Below are 19,171 nucleotides of genomic sequence, written 5' to 3' on the forward strand. Positions count from 1 at the left end.
CTCTAGTACGACAACAGACAGTCAATTGACAGAAAACACTTTTGAGACATAAAGAAAAACATTGAGAAAACCAGTCACTGAGTAATAAAGGGTTGCTAGTTATCTGGTAATGCCGGTACATTATTTTTATTATTTTTATTTATTTATGTTTTTGACAATTGTGCAAAAAGATGCACAGTCCTCTAGCACTTAAAGCAGTTCGAATGACTAACATTGCAATAGTCCGGTGCAATGACCATTGTGCAAAGGGCGCCGAAACTTCAAGCGAGTAGTACGATAGTCTGGTGTGCAAATGGAGCAGATGCTACTCTGGCATGAGTGGGCAGTATTGGTCAACAACAGATATGCAAATAGTGCAGCGAGGTGAGACTACTACAGTGAGTGCACGAGTAATATATAATTGGCCCCACAGAAATGTGACAACAAACTCAAGACAAAAAGAAAAAAAATTGCCAGCATGTTGCAATGGAATTGTAGGTTAGTTGTTTAAGAAGTTGATTGCAAGAGGGAAGAAGCTGTTGGAATGTCTGCTAGTTCTAGTTTGCATTGATCGGTAGTGCCTACCTGAGGGAAGGAGCTGGAAGAGCTGGTGACGGGGATGTGGAGGGTCTGAGAGGATTTTCCACGCTCTTGTCTTAGTTCTGGCAGCATGCAAGTCCTCAAGGTTGGGTAGGGGGTTAAGACAATCCTTTCAGCAGTTTTCATTGTCCGTTGCAGTCAGAGTTTGTCCTTTTTTGTAGCAGCACCAAACCAGACTGTGATGGAAGAACACAGGACTGATTCGATGACCGCTGTGTAGAACTGCCTCAGCAGCTCCTGTGGCAGGCCGTGCTTTCTCAGAAGCCGCAGGAAGTGCATCCACTGCTGGGCCTTTTTGAGGACGGAGTTGATCTTGATCGCCCACTTCAGGTCCTGAAAGACTGTAATTCCCAGGAACTTGAAGGTCTCGGCGGTTGACACAAGGCAGCTGGACAGCGTGAGGGGCAGCTGTGGCGAAGGATGCCTCCTGAAGTCCACGATCATCTCTACAGTCTTGAGCGTGTTCAGCTCCAGGTTGTGTCGGCCCCACCACAGCTCCAGCCGCTCCACTTCCTGTCGATATGCAGACTCGTCACCGTCCTTGATGAGGCCGATGACAATGGTGTCATCTGCAAACTTGAGGAGTTTGACAGCCGGGTGTGCTGAGGTGCAGTCGTTCGTGTAGAGAGAGAAGAGCAGCGGAGAGAGCTGGAGAAGCTTGGAGGAAAGGAGTTCAGGGATGATGGGGTTGAACGCTGAGCTGAAGTCCACGAACAGGATCCTCACGTAGGTCCCTGCACAGTTGAGGTGTTCTAGGATGAATTGCAGTCCCATGTTGACTGCATCATCCGCAAACCTGTTTGCTTCCTAGGCAAACTGCAAGAGCGTCCAGCGGGGGGCCTGTGACGCTCTTGAGGTGGTCCAGCGTGAGACGTTCAAAGGACTTCATGATCACACATGTCAAGGCGACAGGCCTGTAGTCATTTAGCCCCGAGATTGCGGGTTTCTTGGGGACTGGAATGATGGTGGAGCGTTTGAAACAGGATGGTACTTCGCACAGTTCCAGAGATCTATAGATCTAGAGAGCAATAAGAACTTGCATGCGTTGGGTTAGGGGATGGAGAGGCAGTGAGGATGACTTTTGCAATACGTTTATCTGTGGCTGTGCAGCTTCCCACGCTGGTTGCTAATGAACATGTCTACAAGAGATAATGCACAGGATGGGATCAGCTGAACACACATTCAGACACTCATTTGCACAATCAATAGGTGTCCAGACTAGGTAGGCATCACATATATCACTCTCCTATGTTCCCATGTGACCCTTCTGGTTTAAAAAGACAATGCGTGTGTTTGTTGAGGGATAAAGAAAGAGGGAGCGCAATAGAGCAAGAGCTGCAGATATTGTGAACATGCAAATATCTTTCAGTGATCCAAAAAGAATCTAAAATCTCTGGTTGATGGCGTCCGTGACGATTCTGATTAAATGTGTGTGTGTATTTCTAAAATGTATATTTATTAATGATGTCAAACGTATGATTTGAGCTGTTTCTTCAAGACGCTGTGTCGTTAACATTTAGTATTTGGGATCACATTTGGAGCCTTGTGCACAGAGCTAAGAGAATGGCAGTAGAATCATGTTATGTGATATATGTGTTTTATTTTTAAACATTTTGAATGGTTGTATCATCTCACTGATATACAAAATTAACATATGATTGCTTTCCCAATGCAAAACGTGTTCCCCCAAATTGTGTTAATTTCCACCCATAAAGAAAGTTCATCAGGGATATTTGTGGAATTATAAATGATAAATAAATTATATTTTGTTGAAAACCTTTTAATGCCTTCAAACTCTGAAATATATTACAAAATACATGCCTCTTCTGTCTTTTCATAATATCTGCAAATTATATTTCACTGAAGAGAATAACTTTTTTTTGTTACTTTCTTTCCATCCATTCTTACAAATAACAGGCCATTACTTTAAGCCATTAATGCCCCTTCCGGTCGGATCGATAAAAAGAATACTGATATATTCCATTCAGTAAGACAAAGAAGGTTGTAATTTTAGACTAGTGTTCAATGATGACATGCTCCTCACTCACTAAGAAATATCGATCTGCCCATCTTGTACTCAATAGCACCAGAGACAATGTGCAGATCTACTTGTATGTTCTAAGTACACATTACAGACCATGTGGACAAAAAAGTATTCCTTTTAATCAATTGTAGTGCAACCCCCTAAGTCAAACACAATCTGTTCCATGACAAAGTTTTTTTAATTTCAAAATATTTTTTTACAACAAGAAACGATGTGAATTCATTGATTTCAGGCTTGAACTCTTGCTGCCATAAAAGCTTTATTAACTGCAAAATGTAAGTGTTAACTCACTGTCATACAAGTGTAAAAACAAGTTAACCATCAATCCATTTTCTATACAGCTTGTGAGCTGAGCAGCAAACCATAATAGTGGAGTTGATCCTTCGGTGGTGTCAAACTAATTTTCATCGCTACCGACATTGTAGTCATGCTAGTCTTCAGAGGGCCGTTATGACTGTGAAAACCATAAAAATGTATAATCACATCATCTTATTATTATGTACACACAGTTAACCCTGCATTTTGTCGTAATATGTAGTTATAAAAACTAATTTAATTTGAAATCAGAAGTCGTGGAAAATAGTGACAACGAAATATAAATATTATTGTTCAATTTATGTTAAGGGATTTGGTGAAATAAATGCTTGTAATATGTAAAAAGTGAAGAAAAACTGCAATTTTTAGGGCTTCTGTGGCTCAGTTGTTGGTCATCCAGTGACCGAAGGGTCGGTGGTTAGAATCCCGGCAATGAATGTCTGCTGTCGAAGTGTCCCTGGGCAAGACAGTGAACTCAAAAATGTTCCCAATGGGGCTGGCAGCAACTGGCATGGCCGCAGCTGCCCATTGGTGTTTATGAATGTAAAATGCTTTGGGCACTGTGATGGTGTAGATAAAAGCGCTATGTAAGTTCACTCCATTTACCATTTTACTGATTTTGGAGTTTCTGACAAAAAGAAAACAAAAAATCCATTTGGCAAAAACATGAAGTTGACACTGTCACGTTTAGGGTTTGGTCGAAGGCGAGGAAGGCAAGGCAAAAACATGGAGGACCCAAGTGCAGGGAAGCAGGGAGGCAACGCAGTAGTGCAGGAGTATATGAAAAATTCTATTTAATTCCAAAAAGAAGGGAAAACAAAGATAATGAAAAAGTCTAAATGCTAAATTAACAAAGTCCAAAATCTAAACACAAAGTAACAAAGAAACACTTGAGTAAACCCAAAACAAGAAATAAGACATGACTGGTGAAATAACTGAGCATCAACTGGCGACTATGACATGCACAGACAGAGACAAAGACACCTGACAATGACATACTGCAAAGACATGTGTCAACGACAATGAACCGACAAGAATTGAAAGAAACCAGGGAACTAAATACAAACAGATGGACAAGACACGAGTGGATGGAGAGAGCTGATTGGTCGACACAAGGTAGACGAGAACAGGTGGACACAACAACCAAATGAGCACACGACAAACATGGAACACAGGAAAACATAGAACAAAACTAAACACAACCTAAACCAAAACACAAACCATGACAGACACACTTTATTTGCTTTAGTGGGCCACAAAAAAACAAAACAAAATAAAAAGCTAGCTGGTCAGATGTGACCCATCTGGCCTTGACTGTTTGACATGTCCTTTAGAAGAAGTCTTCCATGATGATGCTTTGAACTGTTCTAATAGTAATATTCATTCGTTCCTTCATCTTCTGTTCCGCTTATCCTCACTAGGGTCGCGGGCGTGCTGGAGCCTATTCCAGCTATCTTCGGGTGAGAGGCGGGATACACCCGAACTGGACCCCAGCAAATCGCAGGGCACATATAAACAAACAACCATTCACACTCACATTCACACCCAAGGGCAATTTAGAATCTTCAATCAACCTACCATTTTTTTGGAAACGTGGGAGGAAACCGGAGTACCCGGAGAAAACCCACACAGGCACAGGGAGAACATGCAAAGTCCACACAGGCGGGGTCGGGATTTGAACCCCGGACCTCAGAACTGTGAGGCGAATGTGCTAACCAGTCGTCCACCGTGCCGCTTAATAGTAATATTATTTTATCATATTTTTCCAGGAAAATTGGATTGAATTCCAAATGGCACCAGTTTAGGGGCATTTAACTTTAGCTGTTCAACTGTCAGTCAAGGATTGGGCTGGTTCCTTTGTTCCAAATGAACCTTAATTTTCAATTTACCCAAATATTTTGGACAATTTAACATTTCTAACTTTGTGGGAACAGTTTGAGGAAGGCCCTTTTCTGTTCCAGCACGACTGTCCCCCGGTGCACAAAGCAATTGGTGTCAAAGTTAGATGAGAGCCCATTAAACACCATTGGGATGAACTGAGTCAACAATAGTGACGTCTTGTATTGCCCATATTGTAGAGCGTCTTTCCAGCATAATGAAAGTCGTAATAGCCCCATAGGCATCTAACATTTTTTAGGTGTCATGTTTTTGTCTACATAGTGTGTCTCATCAAGTTTTGTTTTTATTTGCAGATCTGTCTAAGAATCGTCTCTCTGAGGTTCCCCCGGAAGTTTGTCTGTTTGCCCCGCTCGAGTCCCTCAACCTCTACCACAACTGCATCAAGTGCATCCCAGAAGCCATCATCAACCTGCAGATACTGACGAATCTTGACATCAGGTGATCATGCCACACTTCTGGCCCCTGGACTCATTATCCAGTCATACAATTACTTGTTTTTTCCACTTTTACTGTGAAAAAGTAGAATGAAATATGTGTTGCGCACCATTCTAATTGTATGTTATGTTATTTCTCTCAAGTCGAAATCTCATATCCGTTTTGCCCAAACACCTGTTCAACCTTCCGCTTAAAGTTCTGCTTGTGAGTAACAACAAGCTTGTGTCCATCCCTGAAGAGATCGGCAAAGCCAAAGAACTGATGGAGCTAGTAAGCAGCTTTTCTCTCTCCATGCTTAAAAAGCGATGCATGTCAGGTGGTTGGATGATTTCATTCTTTCTCCCCCTGCAGGATGTGAGCTGTAATGAGATCCAGGTGCTGCCAGCCCAGGTCGGGCGTCTCCATGCCTTACGAGAACTCAACATTAGGAAGAATTGTCTGCAGATTCTTCCGGAAGGTCAGAGAGAAACCTTGACACTGACCTGACTATGTGTATGTGTTCTTTAAAGATGCTCACTGTGGGCAGTTTGCGTGCATGCACGCACCTTCATTTTGCCTTCACAAGACAAATGATTACTTGGAAGTCAGCATTAAAAAAAATCATGCACGTTTGGTTAATTGAAGAGTGTATTGCCTATAGGTGTGAATGTGAATGTGAGTGTGATTGGTTGAGGGATGGATAATTTAGAATTTCTGAGATAAATGAAATGAAAGATAAATGCTCTGTTTTGATTGCCACTACTTGAAAGGTATTCATTTAACATTGTTTATTATTGTCTTAGTTGTGTAGACAGTATAGAACCGTACTGCATCACACTGAAAGGTGTTACTGTATTTATCCATCTGTTTTATATGCTTGCCGGTGAGAGGCACATATCGACAAACAACCATTTACTGGATACTGACATTCTCACGTATGGACAATTTAGAATCTTCAATTAATGTAACATGCATGTTTTGGGAATCTGATTGAAAACCGACAAAAGGATTCGGATCCAGAATCTTTCGCCTGTGAGGCAGACATGCAATTCACTAGGTCACTAGTCCTTTCTAATACTCGAATATTTAGGTTACTTTATATACTGGAGCTATATGGTCAAATTATTAGATGTAGCTGAGTATAATGCAGTACTGCAAACTACAATCACAATATTAAACATATTCTCAAGTTAATACTTCTCTGAGCGTGTTAGTCAAAACTGAGTGTTTATCATCTACCTAAAGGCAATTCTTTGGAAGAAGGTCTAGTGCACGCAGCAACAACAGCTCTTTCTGACACTTTTATGTCCTGTTTTGCTGACAGAGTTGGCTGATCTGCCTCTTATTCGACTTGACTTCTCCTGCAATAAGATCACAGAGATCCCAGCAGCCTACAGGAAACTCAGGCAACTGCAGCACATCATCCTCGATAACAATCCTATGCAGTCTCCTCCAGCACAGGTGAGTAAAAAGCGTCCGCCAATCTCGTAAAACTTCTCCATCTAGTGGAAAAACGACGACATCTCGTACACGTTTCAGATTTGTCTCAAGGGAAAAGTGCACATTTTCAAGTACCTGAACATCCAAGCATGCAGGTCGGACAAAAAGCCAGACACACTGGACCTCCCCTCCCTCGGCAAACGCTGTCTTCCACAGCCCCTCACAGATAGGTATGCCTATACCAAAATACTGTTTTATCAACCGATTTTTGTCTTGTTGCAGTTCTCACAAGTTCAGATACCATACCTTTATCCCCCACCTGTTTTCTCATCTGTGTTCAGCATGGAAGATTTTTATCCCAGTAAGAACCACGGGCCTGACTCTGGAATTGGGAGTGACAATGGTGACAAGAGGCTGTCTACAACAGAGGTTAGAGATTGAATATATTAATAAAGTGGAACCTCCAAAGTCAACACAATCCGGTCCATAACACTAGTTAGACTTGATCTAATTTCAAAACAAATTTCTCCATAGGAAATTTTGTACAATGAATGAATTAAATTCATGCTCAACCTCTTGCCATCATAAAACATTTATTAACTGCTCAGGTGACGTAGTAAAAATTCTGACTGTCACAAATGCCAAGAGAAGTTAACTGCTTTATAATGAAACTGACATAAAGTAAAACTACTGCCTGACCAACCCAATGGAGAGGGAACAGTAAGCTATAGAATGATACAGGCAGCCAATGACATTTTATAGCCATTGATGTGATCATGACTGATATTTAATTAATCATATTGCTCAGTAGTTTACTTGGCTGACTTCTCTGGGTTCAATTCCTACTAATTATGTATGAATGGGAGTGTGAATAATTTCGACTTTTTTCCCCCCTAAATTGATTATTAATATGTTTTATTGATTTTTTCAAATTCATTTAGCTCATTAAATGTTCATTGTTAATTGTGATTAATACAAATAAAAATATTAATAAAGTAACCTGGCGGCATGGTGGACGACTGATTAGAGCGTCTGCCTCACAGTTCTGAGGACCGGGGTTCAATCCCCGGCCCCGCCTGTGTGGAGTTTCCATGTTCTCCCCGTGCCTGTGTGGGTTTTCTCTGGGCACTCCGGTTTCCTCCCACATCCCAAAAAAAAACATGCATGGTAGGTTAATTGAAGTCTCTAAATTGCCCCTAGGTGTGAATGTGAGTGCGAATGGTTGTTTGTTTATTTGTGCCCTGCGATTGGCTGGCAACCAGTTCAGGGTGTACCCCGCCTCCTGCCCGATGATAGTGGAATAGGCTGGATGGATGGAATAAAATAACCTATTACCCATATATGTATGTTGAACATGTTCTACCAATTTGTCAAATTAGTTGTGAACAATAAAATACAAAATAAACAATTTTACATATATATATATATATATATATATATATATATATATATATTTAAATTGATTAAAAACACTGGTAAGTTAGTTAGTTAAAATGTAATTATAAACAATAAAATTAAAACATGAGAATGCATTATTAAAAACAAATACTTATGCAGTACATATGCATTTCTACTTTTTTTCTAACCCTTTTTTTTTTTTCAACCCATCTATGAATGACCTGATCGGTCTGTCCTTTTTAGAAATCCAATGTGCCCTCCTATGCACTAAAGCTTGTCCAACCCTGGACTAAGGGAACCTATCAAAGAACAAACTAATGAAGGCAAAATTGTGATACAAATGACTTTAAATCAATCTTTGTGTTTAAATATAATTAAAGAGCAAGCAGGCTTACAAACCATCTCTTTGCCTCACGCAGCCTTCAGATGACGACACCGTCAGCCTCCACTCTCAGGTGTCTGAGACAGCCCGCGCTGATGCCCTCTCAATCCTTTCCAAAATGGACTCTTGCAAAGGTTACCAACAATAAGTATCCCCTTACCCCGTTGAACGCAATAACTGAGATGAGGGGATTATTGAATGAAGTGCCGAGAAATATATACATAAGCGAGTGTTAATGTGATCATCGCGGATGCTTCCTCCCTCTATCAGATCAGGATCTGTATGACTTTATAGAACCCAACCCGGATGAGGATCCTGCTCTGTCAGAGTGCGATGGACAGCAGAATTGTCATGTGTCGTGTATTAAGGTAAGAAGCTGTCTGCACACTGAAACATGCTTGAACCCACAATTAATTTACTTATGTTTGTCTACCCCAGCTACCCCCAAGTGACTTTGGAAATGACTGATGGCAAAAATGAACATATGTAGTATTATTATAATACATAATAATATAATACAATAATATATATATATATATATATATATATATATAGTAGAATATATATAGTATATTGTTATATAGTTATTATATGCAGTTATATGTATAGTTATATAGTTCTTTCCCCTGTGTATTTCAGGAACTGGAAAAGGTTCTGTCTCACCAAAGCAAAAACAAGGAGAGCTGGAAAGAGGAATCAGGGTAACATTTTTTAATAAACCTGTTTGGAATTTAAACACAAATGAAAATGTCCACTTTTGAACTTTCTGAAAAAAACATCTCTGTTTTTACAACCAAGCTGTAGTGAGTTGTTGTTACTACAGAAGGCTGTAAAATACAACATTTTAAGATATTTTCTTGGGCTTTGCGTAACTAACCAAACATGAATCCATTACTATTTCTGATATTTTCCAACCCTGTGTAACCGAATAAGGAAACCAAAATATTAGAAACATACAGTATATCAGTTTGTTGGCTTGTGACCAGTCCAAGCCAAGGTGTACCCTTAATGAGGATGAGAGTTACAGAAAATAGATGAATGGAGGGGATCTCAGTTTGATGCAGTGAAAATCTTAGCCTTATTAATTATTTATCATTATTGATACAACTCTTAATTGGAAACCAGTAAATGTAACATTTGTACTTAATGTTGTGGTCTGTTTGTGGTGCATATGAGCTCAGACTGTATTACTGTATGTAATGCCCATATCTTTTAGAGCAGGTTTCCCAACATTTATTGAGCCAAGGCACATATCCTACATTAGAAAAAAATCTCTCAGTGCACCACCAAACAAAAATGGCACAAAAAGTATGTATACTGAAATACTAATAATCTCATCCAAATGTACTTATAAAAGTACTTAGTGGGAAATATGTTTTTATATGAACACCAAGTTATTATTCTGTTGTATAAATGATAACAGTTGGATACACAGGTTACTTGTACTTTCTGCCATCTAGTGGAAGAGCATTTAATTGTTGTGCCTGTTATACATCGCTGGCATTGATTGATGACCAAAGACACATTATTGTCATAAATAAAGAATAACTTTCAGACCAATTAGGTGAAGTTGGATAATTTTCCATGGCACATATAATGACCTCTGACGGCACAGTATTTGGTAATCAATGGGTGAGAAACATACTAATAAAAAAGCAAGAGGAATGCAATAGGAGTTATGTTGATGATGATGATGACTGTGGTGGCGAATAGGTTTCTGCATGTAAAGCTTTAATGAGCCTAAATTGGAATGGTACATCGTACTCAAAACCTCTATCCTGGCTGCGTTGCAGCTCCGACAAGGAGCAGGTATTGGAGGAGGAAGAAGATGAACTAAAGGAGGTGCTGGATCTGAGGAAGATTGCCGTGCAGCTTTTGCAGCAGGAGCAGCAGAACAGGTACGTGGCTCCTCCCTGGCTTCTTGTCATCCATAGCAAAAACACATTTTCATGCCTGTCCTCTCTCCCCTCTGCTAAGCTTTAACAATCTTACTGGCTTCACGTCACTTCACTTCAGAATGCCCTTCATCTTCTGTTTGTCCTCCTCCTTCTGTGGTGGTGGTGTGATCTATTGCTGCTAGACGACGGTCCTTAATTTGCAGAGCGGAAAGTCTCATCCATCGACGCAGAGTGACTGGTCGAGCTCACAGGTAGACAAAGAGGCTTTCTTTACAACCATTTACCAATATGCACATATGTCAATATGTTTACATGCACTAGAAAACCAAAGCTGACTTCAGTGTTCCCCTGCATATTCGTGATTTGCAGATTTTTTCTTTTGAAAGCTATCCTCCAATTGGCCGAAATGACTCTCAGTTTATCCCGATTTTCATGCAAGCGCAAGGCTCGCTGCGCGTTTGCTAATTTGGGAGACCGGTCTGCGACTAGCTGGGCTTTCGGCGTGTCATTGGACATGCGCCTGGCGGAGTGACAATTTGGTTGCAGAAAGTCGATATAAATTTACAGACCTTGTCTAAATACTGGCACAAGGTACTGCTGGTCCAACACGATTTTGGGGGATTTGATAGGGGCACATGTTGACAGATACTGACCTCAACACACATTTAAAGTCACCAGCAGTTATCACCAGCTCATTCTGTGTAGCCGCTCACATTGTCTGTTACCACACCGGACAGAGGTGACAATGCGGCACTCACAGAATCCATGCACAGATGTCTCCATGCGAGACTGAGAGTGTGCCACATTTAAAGGGAATGAGAGGAGCCGCTTTGTTTGGCGGCGACTGAAGTCAGCGGTAAACATTCCCACAGTGGCTCAGCCTGGGCCACCCACAGATCCCTCGGACAGCGCTAATCCACAAATTTACCAAGACTGGTCTAAACTGGGACAGTAAATGACCAAGATGACGCCTACAAGTGTGGTCGCCTCGGTTACGCGCTCTCTGGTATTGTTTTTGTTTTTGTGTTTTTCGTTCATCTTTGGAGACATTACACGACTCACTTACACAAGGGGAGACTTTCTAACCATCAAAGAGGCTACTCCGGACTTTCTTTCACCAACTTTCGCAAATCTCCTCAGTTTTCAGAATCAGAATCATCTTTATTTGCCAAGTATGTCCAAAAAAACACAAGGAATTTGTCTCCGGTAGTTGGACCCGCTCTAGTACGACAACAGACAATCAATTGACAGAGAACACTTTTGAGACATAAAGACATTGACAAAAAACAGTCAATGAGCAATAAAGGGTTAATAGTTATCTGGTAATGCCGGTACATTTATTATTATTTTTTTGACAATTGTGCAAAAGATGCAGAGTCATCTAGCACTTAGAGCAGTTCAAATGACTAATATTGCAATAGTCCGGTGCAATGACCATTGTGCAAAGACTTCAAGGAGTGTATGCAGTTTAAAGTGACGAGTAGCGCGATAATCTGGGACAATGTTGATTGTGCAAATGTTGCAGATACTCCTCAATCAGTGTGAAAATGGAGCAGATGCTACTCTGGCATGAGTGGCCCGAGTTACTCACCGCAGCGGCGTCCGCGGTTTTCGACGCATGGAGGCGGAGGCGACGCCACAGAGGGAAGCGAGCCGGCATCCAGGTGAAACTCCGCAAGAGAGGATACAGATTGGCGTTCCCGTCGATCCACCTCGCGAATGTACGCTCCCTACCCAACAAAATGAACGAGCTTCATCTTCTGTTAAAGACCAGTAAAGACTTCAGACGTTCCGCCGCCATGTGTTTTACGGAGATCTGGCTTTGCGACGCTGTACCCGACGGCGCCGTCATGCTTCCAGGTTTTCATCTACACCGAGCAGATCGCATCACGGAGTTATCGTGCTGACTAAAAAAATTAACAAAGAGGAACTATGCAGCAAAGTTGGAAAAACAGTTTAGCGCTAACGACTCTAAATCAGTCTGGCATGCATTCCAATTGCTGACTAATTACAAGCGACGATCACCCCAAGCTGAGAACAATAGCCCATGAGCCAACAACTTGAATACCTTCTACTGCAGATTTGAAAAGGACACTTTCACACCCCACACCCATCCGGCCGCACCCCCGACCACAATCACACCTCTGACTTTACCATCCACGAACAGGATGTGAGACACATCTTCAAACAACAAAATATTAACAAAGCGGCAGGCCCAGACCATGTGTCCCCATCCTGCCTCAAAGTCTGCACGGACCAGCTCGCGCCAGTCTTCACTCAGATCTTCAATAGATCTCTGGAACTGTGCGAAGTACCATCCTGTTTCAAACGCTCCACCATCATTCCAGTCCCCAAGAAACCTGCAATCTCGGGTCTAAATGACTACAGGCCTGTCACTTTGACATCTGTGGTCATGAAGTCCTTTGAACGTCTCGTGCTGGACCACCTCAAGAGCGTCACAGGTCTCCTGCTGGACCTCCTGCAGTTTGCCTACTGAGCGAACAGGTCTGCGGATGATGCAGTCAACATGGGACTGCACTTCATCCTTGAACACCTCGACAGTGCAGGGACCTACGCGAGGATTCGTGGACTTCAGCTCAGCGTTCAACACCATCATCCCTGAACTCCTTTCATCCAAGCTTCTCCAGCTCAGCGTCTCACCTGCCATCTGCCAGTGGATTTACAGCTTCCTGGCGGGCAGGACACAGCAGGTGAGGCTGGGAGAGACCACCTCATCCACACGCAGCATCAGCACTGGGGCGCCCCAAGGTTGTGTCCTCTCTCCGCTGCTCTTCTCTCTCTACACGAACGACTGCACCTCAGCAGACCCGGCTGTCAAACTCCTCAAGTTTACAGATGACACCACTGTCATCGGCCTCATCAAGGACGGTGACGAGTCTGCATATCGACAGGAAGTGGAGCGGCTGGAGCTGTGGTGCGGCCGACACAGCCTGGAGCTGAACACGCTCAAGACTGTAGAGATGATCGTGGACTTCAGGGGGCATCCTTTGCCACAGCTGCCCCTCACGTTGCCACAGGAGCTGCTGAGGCAGTTCTACACAGCGGTCATCGAATCAGTCCTGTGTTCTTCCATCACAGTCTGGTTTGGTGCTGCTACAAAAAAGGACAAACTCCGACTGCAACGGACAATCAAAACTGCTGAAAGGATTGTCGGTACCCCCCTACCCACCCTTGTGGACTTGCACGATGCCAGAACTAAGACAAGAGCGTGCAAAATCCTCTCGGACCCTCCACATCCCGGTCACCAGCTTTTCTAGCTCCTTCCCTCAGGTAGGCGCTACCGATCAATGCAAACTAGACCTAGCAGACATTCCAACAGCTTCTTCCCTCTTGCGATCAACTTCTTAAACACCTAACCTACAATTCTATTGCAACATGCTGCAATTTTTTGACTTGAGTTCGTTGTCACATTTCTGCGGGGCCAATTATATATTACTCGTGCACTCACTGTAGTAGTCTCGCCGCGCTGCACTATTTGCATATCTGTTGTTGACCTATACTGGCCACTCATGCATCTGCTCCATTTGCACACTGACTGAGGGGTATCTGCAACATTTCAATCAACATTGTCCCAGATTATCGCGCTACTCATCACTTTAAACTGCATACACTCCTTGAAGTCTCAGCGCCCTTTGCATAATGGTCATTGCACCGGACTATTCCAATATTAGTCATTCGAACTGCTCTAAGTGCTAGAGGACTCTGCATCTTTTGCACAATTGTCAAAAAAAAAAAAAAAAAAAAGTACCAGATAACTATTACCCCTTTATTGCTCAGTGACTGTTTTTTGTCAATGTCTTTATGTTTCCAAGTGTTCTCTGTCAATTGACTGTCTGTTGTCGTACTAGAGCGGCTCCAACTACCGGAGACAAATTCCTTGTGTGTTTTTTGGACATATTGGCAAATAAAGATGATTCTGATTCTGATGAGTCTGAACTGCCTCTGCTGCGCAGTTGTGCTGCCCCCCCACGTTCATGAAACTAGGGCCCTTTATCTTGCACTCTATCTTGTTAACTTTAACCACCGCCAAAAGTGATCCATATCTTTCTCTGCATCATCTTGAGAAGTTAACCACCCTGCTTTCTCTGGTGTCAACCCCTGCAAAGGGGGTTTCAACTCTACTGGAAGCTTTCATCATGCTGCTTTTCACTGTCAGCTGGTGGCCAACGCTAGCTACTACTTTGCTAACATGGCGCACATAACACAATCCTCAACATTTTAATTACCCTCATCAGTTTTTGTTACACATCCTTGAATCTCTTGAAAGGCGCTATATAAATTGTTGATTATTATTATCATTGTTATGAATAACTACAATTATATATTAACATTCTACCAAAGAGGAAGAGCTAAAACTGTTTGCTATTAAGGAATCATCAAACATAGAGACAAGTTACCCAGGAAAATGCCAGGTCATACATGTAACTTTGCATTTATTGTACATGGCTGTTATTATCCCTGTACTTGGTTGTGTCTGCAGATTCCTAAGTCACTCTGGCAGCTCCGGCAGCAAAGCCAGGCCTCCTCCTCAGACTCGTAGGTGCGTTGCCGTACCACATACTTCCTGTTCTGCACACGCTCAGTGGTGCTGATGGAATGACGATGATGCTGCAGTTCTTGATATGCTCTACCTCATAGCTATCAAACTGGTGGCCTGGGGGCCAGATCCAGCCCGCCACATCATTTTATGTGGCCCACGAAAGCAAATCAAAATTGCTCATTGTGTTCTGGTGTAATACCATTGAGATATTTGCAAGCATTTTTTTGTTACCAATCAATCCCACTTTGAAAAAAAATGGAATAGTCGAAAAACATGTTTTTTAAAGGCTTCTGATTTCAAAATGGTTATTCATCAATGTGTTGTGTATACTGTATGTAATTACAGTATATGAGGTAATCTTTCATTTATATGGGTTCACAGTCATAGCGGCCCTCCAAGAGAAGTCATAACTACGATGTGGCCCGTGGCAAAAATGGGTTTGACACCCCTGCTCTACCTAATCAATTATGTCGTAGACCAGACTGACCTGCTGCAATTAGCTGCTGTTGTTTGTAGAAAAATTCGGTCTGTCCCCAAATATAGTCAATGCATGAAGTCAATGTGAAATATTAAATTCTATAACCTTATAAGGTACAGCCGCACAATATAATGTGATTCCCTTCTACGATTTGTATCAAGTATAAGTTAATTCAAAAGAACTACATGTTACCAATCTAGGAAAACCTTTATATAAACCGGAAAACCTTTATATAAACATGGCAGCTTCATTAACGAATCAGCTTCATTAAGGCTTGATTGGAAGTATAAATATCATATCATATTTCATTCATCATGGGGTCTCTGTTCACTGTGATGGGTAAAATGCAGAGAACACATTTTGTGTGCATGCATGCATGTTCATGACAATAAAAGGTTATTCTTCTTCATAATTTGGGTCCCTTTCCATTTATTGGAGGGTGGCTAATGGGATAATACAATTCATTTATAGTTAACTGATGGTAAAAATATTGTTCTTATTTATTATAGCGCTTCCTTGGATGAGGGAAGTAGTGGAGCATCGGTGCTATGTGGACAGGTACTACCTATTTGCATACAGTACATGTATTTCTATTAATTATGTGTCTGCTGCCTCTAGTCAACCATGTACTTTTATCTCTTTGTTTTCATAGCCGCCGTCATCCTCCTCCTTTGACGGCAACCTGAAGACGGATCAGTCAGATTCAGAGTCCAAATGGCCGGACGTCCCTCCTGTTCTCAATCAAAACGAGGATCGCAAGAGAAACAAATATCTGAGAAAAGATTATCTCAAGGTGTGTTCATGCGCAGCAGTCACATTTCTCCTTGAAAAACATCTTTCCTGACCAAACCCTTTCGATATGCTTCATTTCTCACTAACCCTCTTCCAGTGTTAATTGACCGAACATGTTGACATTTAAATGAACTTTTACTTTTTAGCTTTCATTGAGTTTTCCTGGATTCTCTGAAGTAATTTCTTGTTAGCTTACATGGGAATTGGCAGTATTTATGGTATTATCTTGTTCATGAACAAATGAGGATCAAAGCTTTCTGGCGTTTACGCTTTGATCACTGCAGTTTTTCTCCATAGCACGAGATTTACACGATAATCGTACTCAGTTGTAGCGTTTATGGTTGACATAAGAATTGCGCTTATTTTAGAAGGAAATGATGAGTTGGAAGCAGCGCCTGTGTCACTTCCAGGTTATCGTAATTTTAAATTACAGCGTTCTAAATCAAGATATTTGATAGATATGAGGGGCACCACGTCATATTTTTACAAGTTTAACTTGAGGCGAAATGACGACAAATCTTTATAATCAGTCTCTTATCGGAAGGTGGCTAAATTTGAGGAACTTTGAGTTCTAAACTTTCTAGAGTTTCCGTTCCAAGCCCAAATACACACATAATCAATGCAAGTGGTGAATTTTATAGAAAAGTTAATAATAAAAAGGGGTTTCTACAGGATAAAACACAGACAAACACAAAACAAACAAGGTATCTACGAACATTGGCAAAGGAAGGGATTTGTGACATGAGATGAACAGAATGGGCGTGTAGTGAATGCGTATAGCTGAGGACTCCTGGTCTCGTTCATATAAACTCAAATATGCACTAATCCATCCTTTTAGTAGACCGCAATTTTGGACTTACGTGTCTGGAACACGTTTGAGGCAGGCGAGTCAGGCTCCCGAGTGTTCGGCCGGCCCGGTCCACACCGGGAACAGGTGGATTCAACGGGAGGAAGAAGAAAAAAAAGGGAGGAGAAGCAGGAGGCCAACGAGTTCTCAGGCAGGATGTCTCTTGGGTGACGTTCGGAGCGGGTGCGTTGCGTCCGCCTCCGTTCACTCAGACTGTGTTCGGGGCCCCAAACAGGGTAGCTCGGAGTGCTTGCAGGATGCTCCGCAGGCAGGGATGGTCCAATGTGTCCTTTCCACCTCGGGTGAGGTGGGCGTCCTGCCTGGCCCGGTCGTCGGCGAGTTGGTCGGGGTGACCAAAGGAAGACTTCTCCACCAAGACTCCAAAAACTTCTCAACTCTTCAACTTCTCAGCCCTTTTATGGCCGGAGCGGGTCAAAAAGGGGGGTTTTACCCCCCCTCCCCCTTTTCTAACACCTTCGCGAACACCGAGGGGCTGAACTGCCTTTTGACGTTATTTTTCCATTCTAGGATTATTTTGTGGTTTAAACCAGTGGAATAAAAATATTAATTATTGGATTTAAGATAACGAGACCATTTCCTCACCCTACATTGGTCCATACTCATCCTCTTTCATACCTGTCATGAATGTTTCAAATGTTGTGTGATGTGGAGAACATTACTATTTTCATGTGACACTTGTGGTGGGAAACATTTCATCAGGTTCAGTTAACAACAGATTTGACGTTAGACATTCAAGTTTGCAGCAATACAGTCACTAGTGGCGTTCATGTAAAGTTCTTAAAATATTAACTCCCAGTCAAGTCACAGACTTTCTTATGAACCCATGTCTATAGTGTCGTTCCGTCGCCCGTGGGAGTCCAACTCCCAAGTAGCAGCACTCAGCAGGGTGGCGGCGTCTTTGTGGGTGCAATCCTTCGACTGGCGTGGAGTTAATTAACTTAGCGTCCGGGGGCGAACTCGGCATCCTTGGGTCTCCGCTTTGACGTACCAGGCAGACGTGATTCACTTAGCGTCAGCATGGCAAAGCAAATGTCTCGGCAGGGAGCGGCGGTAGTGCGAGGCTGGGGTGCCGGGTGGCATCTTTTGTGTGGCATGTCCGCTACACAGTGCAGACAACTGTCTCCCAACGCCAAAACAAATCCAGATTGTACAGCTTTGTTGATAACCTCCTCCTCCTGCTTATGCATTCAATATGTCATCAGTGATTCTACCAAAAGTTTAAATGAAATCACAAATCCACATATTTATTTGGGAGGCACATATTTATATTCATAAATGATACACAAAAAATCTCTTCCTTGATCAATGCTGCATCCCTTAACAGAGGTATGTGGGAAATAAGTAAGCAGTTTTTGGAACATGAATAAATAAAAAAGAGCACAATATGCTTACGTATCATGTCAAATACATAACGTAGGTTTTTGCCTGCTGTCTTGACAGTACAAATGCCAGAGTGCCCGGAAAAACTGCAGCGGCAAGGACGACTGTGAGGTGTGTGTGCGTGTGTGGGAAAGAGCCTGTGGGTTAACACCATCATCAAACTTAATTGAATCCTGTGAATGACATTCATTTTGTGTGCAGGAGAGTGTACGCAACTCTGATTTCACCACCACTCTCACTGTGTTTGGACTCAAGCCAAGATCAGGTACTAATGTGCACTCTTACATACAAACATGTTATGAGCATGCAAAAATATGAACCTTTCATTTGTATTTTCTTCTCAGCCAGTGTGTGTACAGTCGGATTTGCAACCTTGCTAGCTGGCAACAAAATCTTATTTCAAGTCAATGTTTTTTTTTTCTTGATTGATGTATAACACCCCTTTCAAAACATTAATTGTAGATACATACGTAATACGGTGATGTAATGACGAACGTAGTTGGAAAATGGCATTATACTATTTTATTGTCTTCTGCATGCCTGTGGTAATACTAAAGTTCTCTGGAAGTGAGGAGGTTTCTAGGGAAGCATGAGCAAAGACATTCCCATTTCATCACAGTGTGAACTCCTGGGCTAGTGGGTTCACGTTCAACATTGTTTACATTTAAGAATTCCTAATTTAAAACGATCAAGCTATTATAAATCAGTAGCTGTAACCATCGT

General features: G+C 42.1%; 1 protein-coding gene across 5 annotated transcripts in view; it reads left to right on the forward strand.

The window, feature by feature from the left end:
• Positions 1–19,171, forward strand: part of lrch2 (leucine-rich repeats and calponin homology (CH) domain containing 2) — a 39,273-nt gene that overhangs the window by 12,087 nt on the left and 8,015 nt on the right. Inside the window, exons 2-17 of one of the 5 annotated variants that reach the window (XM_061702161.1) lie at positions 5,131–5,275; positions 5,416–5,542; positions 5,624–5,729; positions 6,576–6,712; positions 6,791–6,921; positions 7,033–7,120; positions 8,509–8,605; positions 8,742–8,839; positions 9,111–9,172; positions 10,265–10,369; positions 10,552–10,620; positions 14,871–14,930; positions 15,918–15,966; positions 16,061–16,201; positions 18,509–18,559; positions 18,650–18,713. In XM_061702161.1, coding sequence (XP_061558145.1) covers positions 5,131–5,275; positions 5,416–5,542; positions 5,624–5,729; positions 6,576–6,712; positions 6,791–6,921; positions 7,033–7,120; positions 8,509–8,605; positions 8,742–8,839; positions 9,111–9,172; positions 10,265–10,369; positions 10,552–10,620; positions 14,871–14,930; positions 15,918–15,966; positions 16,061–16,201; positions 18,509–18,559; positions 18,650–18,713 — 1,530 coding nt within the window. Of the gene's footprint in view, positions 1–5,130; positions 5,276–5,415; positions 5,543–5,623; positions 5,730–6,575; positions 6,713–6,790; positions 6,922–7,032; positions 7,121–8,508; positions 8,606–8,741; positions 8,840–9,110; positions 9,173–10,264; positions 10,370–10,551; positions 10,621–11,894; positions 12,698–14,870; positions 14,931–15,917; positions 15,967–16,060; positions 16,202–18,508; positions 18,560–18,649; positions 18,714–19,171 lie in introns of those variants that run through there. The other 4 variants (XM_061702162.1, XM_061702163.1, XM_061702164.1 and 1 more) reach the window with 4 other exon arrangements.

This window comes from Phycodurus eques, chromosome 17 (assembly GCF_024500275.1).
Source record: "Phycodurus eques isolate BA_2022a chromosome 17, UOR_Pequ_1.1, whole genome shotgun sequence".
Taxonomy (NCBI): domain Eukaryota; kingdom Metazoa; phylum Chordata; class Actinopteri; order Syngnathiformes; family Syngnathidae; genus Phycodurus; species Phycodurus eques.